The 11,062-nt window shown below is 53.4% G+C and overlaps 4 protein-coding genes across 4 annotated transcripts; 2 read left to right on the top strand and 2 right to left on the bottom strand.

Annotated features, from left to right (window-relative positions):
• Positions 1-428: 428 nt before the first annotated feature.
• On the bottom strand, positions 429-1,145 carry N0V96_002770 (uncharacterized protein; the record flags this gene model as incomplete). Its single annotated transcript, XM_053187180.1, has 1 exon — positions 429-1,145. One exon carries the CDS (start codon positions 1,143-1,145, stop codon positions 429-431), a length of 717 nt encoding a protein of 238 aa, XP_053054684.1.
• Positions 1,146-4,011: 2,866 nt separating this feature from the next.
• On the top strand, positions 4,012-6,588 carry N0V96_002769 (uncharacterized protein; the record flags this gene model as incomplete). The annotated part of the gene is made up of 4 exons (XM_065756616.1): positions 4,012-5,488; positions 5,539-5,616; positions 5,669-5,841; positions 5,893-6,588. The coding sequence occupies 4 exons, from the start codon at positions 4,012-4,014 to the stop codon at positions 6,586-6,588; spliced, it is 2,424 nt and encodes an 807-aa protein (XP_065614985.1).
• A 1,213-nt stretch (positions 6,589-7,801) lies between these two features.
• On the top strand, positions 7,802-8,418 carry N0V96_002768 (uncharacterized protein; the record flags this gene model as incomplete). The annotated part of the gene is made up of 2 exons (XM_065756615.1): positions 7,802-8,000; positions 8,237-8,418. The coding sequence occupies 2 exons, from the start codon at positions 7,802-7,804 to the stop codon at positions 8,416-8,418; spliced, it is 381 nt and encodes a 126-aa protein (XP_065614984.1).
• A 318-nt stretch (positions 8,419-8,736) lies between these two features.
• N0V96_002767 (uncharacterized protein) lies at positions 8,737-10,997 on the bottom strand (the record flags this gene model as incomplete). Its single annotated transcript, XM_065756614.1, has 2 exons — positions 8,737-10,137; positions 10,563-10,997. 2 exons carry the CDS (start codon positions 10,995-10,997, stop codon positions 8,737-8,739), a joined length of 1,836 nt encoding a protein of 611 aa, XP_065614983.1.
• Positions 10,998-11,062: the final 65 nt, after the last annotated feature.

The raw sequence follows: 11,062 nt of genomic DNA, 5'->3' as shown, positions 1-11,062 counted from the left end.
AACTGTCACAGAGCACAACACACATCTCTCACAATGGAGCACAAGGTTCGGAGAATTTTCTTCTTTATTGCACATCGATCAACGAGTGTCTGGGGCGTGTCTTGGCTGCCCATCTCCCATGAATCTGTACCCAGCCTCAGGTAAAGTACCTGGGCTAAATCAAGCTCTCACCGGATATTCCGTCGCCAGAATAACAAACCCAGGAGGCGTAATAACTACCATTGCACTGTTTCAAACACACACAAAATGCCTTTCTCAATATGTGAACTGTAGAAATGGATATCTCTTTATGCCTGCAGAGAGAAGTAGAAACAAGAAGAAAAAATAAGGCCGCCGCTTAATGCATGCAAAGCCACAGTGTGTACATGGATTCTCATGAAATGTTCCCCTTTGTTCCGCCTCATAAACATGACTATCGTGATATGCGTCTACTTGCGCCTCTGTGCGCCAGCTGCAGTGAGCTTCTGGTTGATGAAGTCGGCCATGTTGCCAGCCTGGTTGCCATAGGACAGATGAGCCGGCAGGATGGTGAGGGTTCCCTTGCAGACGGCATCGCCCTGGGCGCAGATGATCTTGGTCTTGGATTTGGGGAAGTTGGGAATCTGGGCCTTGTCCTGGGTGTTCTGGGTGTCGCCGAACATGAAGGCCGCCACGATCTGGTCCTTCTGGGCCTGGGGCAAGTCCTCGACAGCGCGGTGAGTGACGGCGGCACCTTGGCTGTAGCCGCCGACGACCAACATGGAGTTGGGGCACTGGGAGTTGACTTCGCCAATGATCTTCTTCATCTCCGCGACACCGGCGGGGTCAGCGCCGCCAGGCAAGAAGTTAGTGGAGAGACCAGCGGCATAGTCGACTCCCTCAACGGCCACGCTCTGAAATTGGCCTTTGACGTTGTTGGCAGTTTGAGGACCGCAAATGGTACCCATGTTGCCGATCTCGGTAGAACCACGAGCGAAGACCATAACGACGTCTTTGCAACCGCCAGTCGAGAACTCCTTGGCGGTGGAACCGACACGGCCGCGCTGGCGGGCTTCAATATCGCGAGCCTCGATTTCAAGAATATCACGCTCATCAAGCTCGGGCTCGGAAAGCGTGGGGAACGCAGCCGCGATAGACGCGAGGGCGAGAACGGCGGAGAACTTCATCGTGATGATTTTGAGAAAAGGTCGAAGAGAATGGCTCACAGAGCAGACTGAGATACAGCGTCGCGGAAGAGAATGACTGCCACCGGGGCTTGGAATGATAGCGAGCTGAGTGCTGCGTGTTGTAGATGAGATGTGCTGATGATGATGACGATGAGATGAATAAAGTCAAAGGGTCTGGCCGCAACCTTTATACAGAGAGTTTCTGCACGTCAACCCACGCCGTTGGGCTGGTGTTGAGATGACGATTAGTGCAAACCTCCACCTCGGCCGTTGTTGGCGTTTCCACATCAAGTCACCCTCGTCCCATAGCTCCAAACGTCCGGGCCAGTCGCATCTCTCGAATCAGCTAGAGTAAGCAAGAGACGTTCTCAAAAGATATCCCTTGGCGTGTAAGATGCATCTGGGGTCGTTGGGATCTCCTGAGGCGCAGGCCAAGGTGGACTGTCCAGATCGCAAGTCTGTCCGTTTTGGGAAACACGACTCCCTTCCCGGAGGAGCACGGTCGCAGGTCTCCAGGATGCGGCAGCCAAGCCATCGGGAAGACCACTCCACAACGCCATCCCGTTGGATTTCCCCTGGCTAGTGGCGCATCCAGCATGTAGCCTGATCGATGTCGTTTATCGGAGATCCAAAGGGCGGGAGGCAGGATCAAGTGGACCGAGGCATGGCTGCTTGATTTCTCTTCGGTAGCCTAAATCCGATAAGGTAGAGAGCCCCTCATGCCTTGTTCATTCGGGAAGTAGGACCGCCGTTTCGCAGATATTGTTTTAGAGAACGACCCAGGATCAAGAAGGCTCGGGGACAAGGGGAATTGGATGTAGAACTCTATCATTCGGGCCTCATGCAGCCGATGGCCTTGGATGGCCTCGTATTAGCCAACATAATGAACGATAAATAGGCCGATGTTCATCGACTCCGGAAAAAGAAAGGCATCAATAAGATGTGACGTGCCGTGGTGGTTGCTGTCAGCACAACGTTCACGCAGCTAAGCGCAAAGCTTCTCGACTCCAGATGCCCAGAGGAAGCTAGAAAAGTAAAAGGAAGTGCCCTCGTCTCGTGACAGTGAACGCTAGATTCAGACTGACTAAGACCAGGCTTCATGGGCTTCAGACCAGCCAGCTGTCAGTGACCCTCCCACACGACGTCTCTGCCACTGAGCAAAAATCAGAAAGAGAGAGAGAGAGAGAGAGGAAAGGGTGGTCCATCAACCACGAGGTCCCCTGCCACAAGAACGGCGCTTGTCGATAAAAGTGTAGCTTGCGAACTTGATGGCGTCCGTTGTGGACCGCTTGAGTTGGGAGGAACAGGATACGTTCTAGAAGTTCCAACCTGAAACTTGAGATGACCGGATCGAAACGGAAAACTGATCACAAAGCAGACTCCTGAACAAGGATGAGCCCGAAAGTTTTTGGCGACTCAGAGCCCGCGCTACCTACTACCAGCGCTTCGTTCTGACAGGTAAGACTTCACGCTCTCATCCCGGGTCTGACGTCTGGTGTGGTGGGCATCGGCCGGCTCGGGGAGGTCAAGTCAAATCCTCTTTTGGGCTGGAGGAAAAAGAAGGTCTCGCCGCTTGACACTTGTCAGAGGACCGAGCGTAATGTCAGACAACGGGATTCGGACGCGGGAAACGCAGAATTCTAGACCCCGAGAGGGCAGACAAAATAAAGGAAATGGAAATGCGGTGTTCTGGTTCATTGAAGGGATTCCGACCGGACGGTGAGCAAAAAGCAAGAAGATGTCAAAAACGTCTGTCTGCTCCGCCGTGGGTCAATCAACGGCGCAATCGCAGAGGAATGGAGATTAAACAAAATGAAAAAGATGTGAAATCCATCCGTCAAAGCACCCCGAATAAGAAAGACCTGCGAGAGGTTTTGAGACATGCTCCCTTGCGCCGATCCGACAGTTTGGTTGATTGATTCTTGTCATAAATGGGAGGAGAGAGCAGAATTTCTCCTGGATTCATGGGCGCTTCAGCTCTTATGGTGCATCAATGAGTCGACAGCGGCGATGCATTCTTTATGAGCCGAGGTTGAGGTCTAGCAGGTAAGGTTGACTCCCTGTCAATGTCAGGGGAAGATGAGACAGAACAGTCCTGAGAGGCGGGGGGCTCCGTGCGCCGGGACGGAAGAACAAGTCAGGAACGACAGCGGGGGCTTGACGGCGTGAAGTGGGGCAAACCGGATCCGAACGGTCCAAGGCGGCGAGGGTCACCGCTCGGCTCCGGTGCGGCATGGCGTGAGAGTCACGTGTGGTGGTCGGAGCGGTAGAATGTGTCCTCCGATATCCCCATTTTGAGGAAAGGGAAGTAAGGAAGGAAGGAAGGGGCCTGTCTGAGTGACGTCGGTCGGACCTTCTGCACCTGGGGACCCTGGATCTCCGGCAAAACTCTGGCCAAAACTCGCCCGCCCGCCCTCCCTCTTTGCTGCTGTCAGTCACTCGTTGCAGCGTGCAGTTCCAGGCCCGCCACACCCCACGAATTGTGGGGATCTCTACCGTTGCACACCAACATTCTCAGCCTTCTCTCCGCCGTTACACGGCCAACCCACTGCTACCTTGGACTGCTGATCCCATTCCCGTGATAGCTCAGCAACACACCTCCTACTGATAACCTCCCAACACCTCCCATCTGCAGCCAGGGTCTTTGATCTGCTGATCCTCGATCTTTTCTCCCATCCTATACCGAGCCCCGGCGCTCACAGCTCGACTAATTTGACCGCCACATCTGCATGTCAGCGACTATTCCTCCCTCCGCCTTTTGCTGTGCTCGAGCCTCGTCTCTCCCAACCCGACGCCGAACCCCGCTACTCGGCTTGACTAGAGCTCACCAAAAACGAACAAACCTACTCTACAAGATTTGTGGTGTATGTCTTCTACAGATCCCACAGATCACTCCTCCGGCCTCTCTGGCGACCCCCAAAATGATACTGCCGCCGCTCCGGTGACGAGCGCCGAGACCGCGGGGTCCAAGGCTGAAACGGAGCTCCTCAAGCTTGACAACCATGTCGAAGACGAACAGCCCGTGCTGTCAGCGATAGCAGCAGGTAAAAAACAAGCGACCGACGATCTGATCTACTTTGGCGAAGACGTCCCGGTCACGACGACCACCAAGGAAGATGACACAAACGTGGGCGATAAATCTTCGAAGAATCCGCCCAAGACTGTGTCCAAACCTGCTCCAGTGACCATTCCGGAACCGATGACTTCGTCGATAGCGACTTTGAAGCCCACGAGCCCTCTCCCTGCCGAGACTGCCACACAGTTTCTTGCTATCGAGTCCACGACATATGTCGACCCAACACCCCCAACTCCGCGGACATCCCAGCCTCCCTCTCGAACCCCCTCAAATGCCAAACGCCGGCCTACCTCTGCATCCCCTACACGATCTGATGCTGGCTATGACGAGCGCAGATATGCGAGCGAAGATGAGCAAGAGAATGGTTCGCGGTCCGAAATCCAGAGTATCATGGAGCAGTTCACTGGCGACGGTGGGGGTCCTGGAGCGGAAGAAGTCATGAGCCCAAGGCTGGAGATTGCTTCACCTATGTTAGGTAGCCCAGGCATACAGCACCCACCCCGGAAGTCCAGCCTCGAGCCACTGGTACCGTCACTATCTCACCAGGTGCAGGAGCTCCAAGGCCTCAGGATACAATCGGCCTCCCCAGCTAGCATGTTCTCCAAAGAAAGAGCACCCGACGACCAAGGCCCGCCAGTGCCTCCAAAAGACGGGCCACCGGCGACACCAGCGCGGTCCCACGATGATCGGCAGATGAGCATCGACTCTCAGATGTCTCCTGGCATGCCCGTACATCGGCCGCCACCCCCTGAACCCGAGCCAGAGCCGGCGCTGCCATTCGACTTCCATCGATTCCTAGAACAACTACGAAATAAGAAGGCGGACCCAGTCGCCAGATACCTCAAGTCATTTCTGTCAGAGTTTGGAAAGCGGCAGTGGATGGTACACGAGCAAGTCAAAATCATTAGCGACTTCCTCGCCTTCATTGCCAACAAGATGGCGCAGTGTGAAGTGTGGCGAGACGTCTCCGACGCAGAGTTCGACAATGCTCGTGAAGGAATGGAGAAGCTGGTCATGAACAGGCTCTACACACAAACGTTTTCACCGGCGATCCCTCCCCCACAGCCTATACCTGGAGCGAAGCCGAAAAGACGAGGCGGGGAGCGACCGATGGGGCCTGGCCGGCGTGGCCAACACCAAGAGGACGTGGAACGAGACGATATCTTGACACAGAAGATCAATATTTATGCGTGGCTTCGGGAGGAGCACCTTGACATACCGCCAGCCGGTGATAGTGGCAAGCGATTTCTGAAGCTCGCCCAGCAAGGTACCCAGTCGCCCAATCTCAACATCGCTCTGGTCGCTGACTGTGCAAAGAAATCCTCAAGATTAAGTCATACCGAGCGCCGCGAGACAAGATTATTTGTGTACTGAACTGTTGCAAAGTCATCTTCGGTATGTCGCCATTCTTCTTCATGTCGCTGCTTTGGGGATTAACCTATGATAGGCCTGCTCAAACACTCAAAGTCGGACTCTTCAGCCGACTCGTTCATGCCCCTCCTCATCTATGTTGTCCTTCAAGCCAACCCAGAACATTTGGTGTCAAACGTTCAGTACATATTACGGTTCCGAAACCAGGAGAAGCTGGGTGGTGAAGCCGGATACTACCTTTCATCGCTGGTAGGTCTCATTGTGACCGTAGCTACGCTACATAACGCTGACGTTACATAGATGGGTGCAATTCAGTTTATCGAGAATATGGACAGGACAACCTTAACCATTACCGACGAAGAGTTTGAAACAAACGTCGAAGCAGCGGTATCTGCGATCGCCGAAAAACACCGCCTTGACTCGCCCGCTGTTGCTCAGGAACCCGTCTTCTCAGAGAAGTCATCAACCGGGTACCAGACCGGAGAATCTTCGACAAGGCCTTCCCTAGACATCATGGGAGAGTCGTCCACACCCCGTCGGTCGACGTCATCAAACGAAGGCGGAAAAGATTCAGACGACCAAGCTCCCATTACGGGACTTCTCCGTTCTATTCAGAAGCCTCTCAGCACAATTGGCCGCATGTTTTCGGATGAGCCGTCTCCTGCGCCGCCTGTGCCTAGTAACGCATCAAGACCGACGTCGAGGCCGCGAGAATCCTCCGAGCGACTATCCCCTAGACCAAGCGCCGAAATATCACCCGATGGGCGGCCGCCGTCTTCCCGCCACCACTTGTCAGCGGAAGAAGCTGCAGCGAGGCAGGCAAGCGCTGAAGTTGCTGAAGCTCAGCGTTTGAGCAGGGTAGAGCACAATAACGTTGTCGAGACCCTGCAAGGGATGTTCCCCGATCTTGACAGGGAGATTATTTCGGACGTGGTACACCAGAAACAGGGCAGAGTCGGGCAAGCTGTCGATGCCTGCTTGGCCCTGTCTACTTGAGGATAAGGGATAGTTGCATCAATAAAGTTATCGCATCCTCTTGACGATCTAAGCAGCGATTCTCAGCCGTTTACCATCAGTGACGTTGGGTTTGCGCGGCTGTTGCTTCCCACATCGATCAAGCTTTCGCCGTTGCACAAGTGGCTAGCTGAGCGCGAGATTTCATGGTTCAATTTACCTCTCAAGGAGCCCTGGAGGCGTCGTTGAGGTTCCTGGCGTGTCAGGTCCGGTCCGCACCGCGCCAAGGGAGGGGAGCACGGGGAATGGTGGCGTGGGGGATTGCTATGCGTGGGCTCACGTGGATTCAACTGCTGGAATGTGAGCAGGTTACACGGTCTGGACGGTTCATGTTACACCCGACCCTGCTACCCGGTTCGTTGGCACTCAGCTTTCACCAAGTACCGACGTGCGGGTAGAGGCTACCTTATCCTGGAAATACGAGCTGGGGTTTTGTCAACATTTAGCTTCAAGCATCAGGCATGGGGAGCAAAGAGTCCGAGAGGACCCACCGTATTAACTCACTTGGGATGAAGTTCAAGGGCAGGCATCTTGAAAATGGAGCGAGCTATTCAGGGCTGAAGCGGTTTGGAACGCAAGTTTGCTTGCCTCCTTGCCAAATTGGTCCAAGAAAGAACTTGTGCTCGGCCGGATTGCCTAGGATCCAGGGTCCAAGGTCTGATCGAGACACGAACTGGAACCTGGATTAGAATTAACGTCTCAACTGTTCAAGATCAGGACCTTTCCCGCAATCTTAATTCGCCGTGATCATCATTTCTCTTTTTGTCTTCTCTCCGTGCCTCGTTCTCTGTGAACCTCGATCGTCGGCCCTTTAGTCGGGCCCCAAGGACGAGAAGCGTCGATGTCGGATAATGTGCTAGACGCGTCTTGTTGGTATGTAGTCCCATGCCAAGAACCGAACCTAATTCGAGGGACTCAATTCAATTTCATAATTGCTGATGATACGAAGGAGCTGAGCCAACTGATGAATCCACGTGATATTTTGCGAGATGCTACGGCCCGATCAAATACCTCGCCAGATCCTGCGGCCTCCTGTCGTCGTTCACGCCCAGGACTTTTTCAACCCCTCGGGTCTCTCTCATCTTCCCTGCTATTTATGGCCCTCCAACTCGGGCTATTCTAGTCATCAGGCTTTGTAAAGCCGATTGAGCAGCAACGGTGGAACGCTGCCCTATCTCTACGACGTTCCCCCAGAATGCCCATGGCCCAGTTCAAGATCAAGATCCTGGCCACGGGCCTGGGACTCCTAACCCCCTTGGTTCACGCAGTAGCACAAGCACCAACAGCGTACAGCTATGCTTACAGCGCCTGTGGCAAGATCACAAACTTCAACGCAATTTTTTACAATTACTATTCTTACTCGTATGGAAACGTCCAAGACTGCCAAAATGATTGTGACTCCTTCGGTTCTGCGTTCGCCGCTGTAGGAAACGATGCGAATCAGCAGTGCTGGTGTTCGGACCCTGGCAACCCGAACAATTCACCGAGTCCTATACTCGCATCGGTGCCAAACCCCAACGCCGCTCTTTGCAACGTTGCTTGCGTCAATAACAATCCCTACGCTTGTGGAGGAAACTATGGCAGCGATGTCATCTATAATGTCTACGGGGTTCGCCAATTTGCTTACCAGTCTACCACCACATCATCAACCTCCACCAGCACGTCGAGAACATCAACGTCAACATCCTCGACAAGAACCACGACCACCACAACGACCAGCAGCAGCTCCACAAGGTCTACGACTACTTCAACAACCACAACGTCCTCTTCACGGACTTCGACGTCTACCACCACAAGTGCCGGACCAACTAACACCCTCCAACATAGAGCACCTCGCTTCCGATACAGCTACAGAGGGTGCGGTGCCATTAGCAACTTTGGTACTGTCGGAACAAACTACATCTACGCGATTGGCAACGCCACACAGTGTCAGCAGAGCTGTAGCTCTTTCGGCTCAAACTTTGCTCTGATAGGCAATTACCAACAGTGTTATTGTTCACCTCCGAGCCCGAGTTCTTCTCAGGATATCAATCCCATCTTTTCCACTGGACCCGATGATAATCTGTGCACGACAGCTTGTTACTTCGAGACTGGATACTCTTGTGGCGGTCCGAGTACTGGAAGCGTCGTTTACGAGGTGTTTGGAGTGAGGGCTCTCGGGGCTTCATCTTCGAGTTCGTCCTCGACCTCTACTACTTCAAGTTCATCGTCGAGCTCAAGCACAACGACCAGCACCACCTCCTCCGGCTCCTCTTCCAGTTTCTCGTCGTCGCTGTCGTCAAGTGGAAATTCGACCACTAGTACAACGTCCAGTACCTCAACGTCCTCCAGTAGGTCATCAACGATCACCAGTACGACTTTGTCATCGAGTAGCTTGTCCACGAGCTCCTCCACTTCGTCTAGTAGATCCTCTACAACAAGTTCCTCCTCCTCCTCCTCCTCCGCCTCTTCATCATCAACATCTACGCGCTCCTCGACGACTTCAACTAGCGCAGGCTCGTCTTCTACTTCTTTGATTACCTCATCACCTTCATCAAGCCCTAGCAGCTCCAGGACAAGTACATATTCCAACTCGACGATCTCTTCAACTACATCTAGTTCAAGCTCAAGCAGTTCCGCGACATCTTCCAGTTCTTCGAGATCTTCAAGCACCTCAAACTCGTCAACCTCCTCGTCAAGTTCAACCTTTACTCCCTCTCCTACATCGTCGGCAACGAGCAGTAGTAGTTCAAGTAGCACTAGTCCATCTAGCACTTCAACCTCGACAACTTCGCCCTCATCCTCGTCCAGCAGTACGACAAGCTCAAGCTTTGAAAGCAGCTCCAGCAGCTCCAGCAGCGTTGGCAGCTCAAGCTCTAGCTTTGCGGTTCCATCAACGTCAGCTTCTTCGACCACAAGCTCCTCAAGTTCTACAAGCTCATCAAGTAGTTCGACAAGGTCTTCAACCTCTTCAACGTCAACGTCTCTTACGGCTCCGTTCCCCTTCACAAACACATCCAGGATTGCTTCAACCACCTTCACCCCGGAACCTAGTCCAAGCACGAGCGTAACAAGCACACCTGTGACTTTGCCCCCGGTACTGCCGTCTAGCTCCACCCCGGTCATCACCTTGCCTTCAACCACCTTGACGAGCATTCTGTCCATATCGCTGCCGCCGTCAACAACTACTATCATCTCTAGTTCAAGTGCATCAAGCTCTCCGCTGATCTCCCCGTCGGTCTCATCATTAAGCTCGCCCACGACAGCCATTCTAAGCTCCCGGTCCACGATGACATCAAGCTTCTCCTCGTCCGCCCCGCCTTCCTTATCATCCCCCTCATTGTTGACCTCCTTGTCTACGGTTTTGCCCAATTCACTAAGCTCGACGTCTTCGCCAACTTCCTCGCCAGCCTTTTCCACACTCAGCTCCTCGTCAAGCTCGCCAGCGGGTGCTTCAACTACCTCACCGGCGCTTTCATTTCCTGCATCGTCCTCCCCTTCTGTTACGCCTTCCGGCTCTGCGTCAAGTTCACTAGCCTCACCAGCGAGCTCCTCAGACCCTCAGACACCAAGCACCACAACGGTTGCCAGTATCACAACCACACAACCCACCATAACGAGCTCGAATCTCGTCTCCATCGCAACGACCGAGATTCTACCGAACACGCCAGTGGTCTTCTCCATTGTGCTTGGACAAGGTGCTGGAGCTGCGCCTCCTGGGTCTGACCCAACTACCACAGCTTAAGAGTTGCTTGCTTCTTTGATGGGCCGCGTGCAAGTTTTAGTAACGATAATGTGTATGAAGCAATTGAGCCCTCAGCTCGAGAGATGATAGTCATGAAGGAAGAGACAAGTTCAAGGCTTTGATGAGTAAATGTTAAGAATTGAGCTCCAATTCCCGGCAGTACCTAGTACTTTTGCCTGGGCCTGATACAAGGCGCCAATCTCATAGATCACAGTCTAGAAAGTTTCTGAACCTTGAACAAATCCTCCTCATCTGTAACCCGATTCTCTTTGGCCCACTTCTTCTCCATCTCCGATCCCGTCTCAGGTGGCACAAGCCCATTGATCCTCCACAACTCCCTCCTCGCCTCATATATCCCAGACTCCCACTCAATGCCCTTTGGCTTCAAGATGGGCCTCAGTATATCATCCAGAGCCTTGAAGAAGAATGCCTCGACCTGCGGGGTATCGAAGCCACGCGCAATGTGGTAGATGGAGACGGTTGTCAGGGCTTTAGGTGTCTCGCCGCCGGCATACATATTTTCGGGGGCGAGTTCGATGAAGTGCGTGTGGCAGTAGAATGCGGGTAGACCGACGCTGGTGTAGAGCTTGGTCATGCCCTCAGCGATTTGTTTCTTCTCAGCAGCGGTGAAGACGCCGGCATTGCAGTTGAAGACCCATTTAGGCATATTGAGTGGTTGTTATCGATTTGATTTCTATAGTGCTTAAGATGATTTGGATGGCACAAGTGTAT

The sequence above is a fragment of the Colletotrichum fioriniae genome (assembly GCF_027942845.1).
Source record: "Colletotrichum fioriniae strain IMI 355084 chromosome Unknown scaffold_2, whole genome shotgun sequence".
NCBI lineage: Eukaryota > Fungi > Ascomycota > Sordariomycetes > Glomerellales > Glomerellaceae > Colletotrichum > Colletotrichum fioriniae.
Note: the sequence above shows the minus strand (reverse complement) of the source record. Positions and strands in the feature narration are given on the sequence as shown.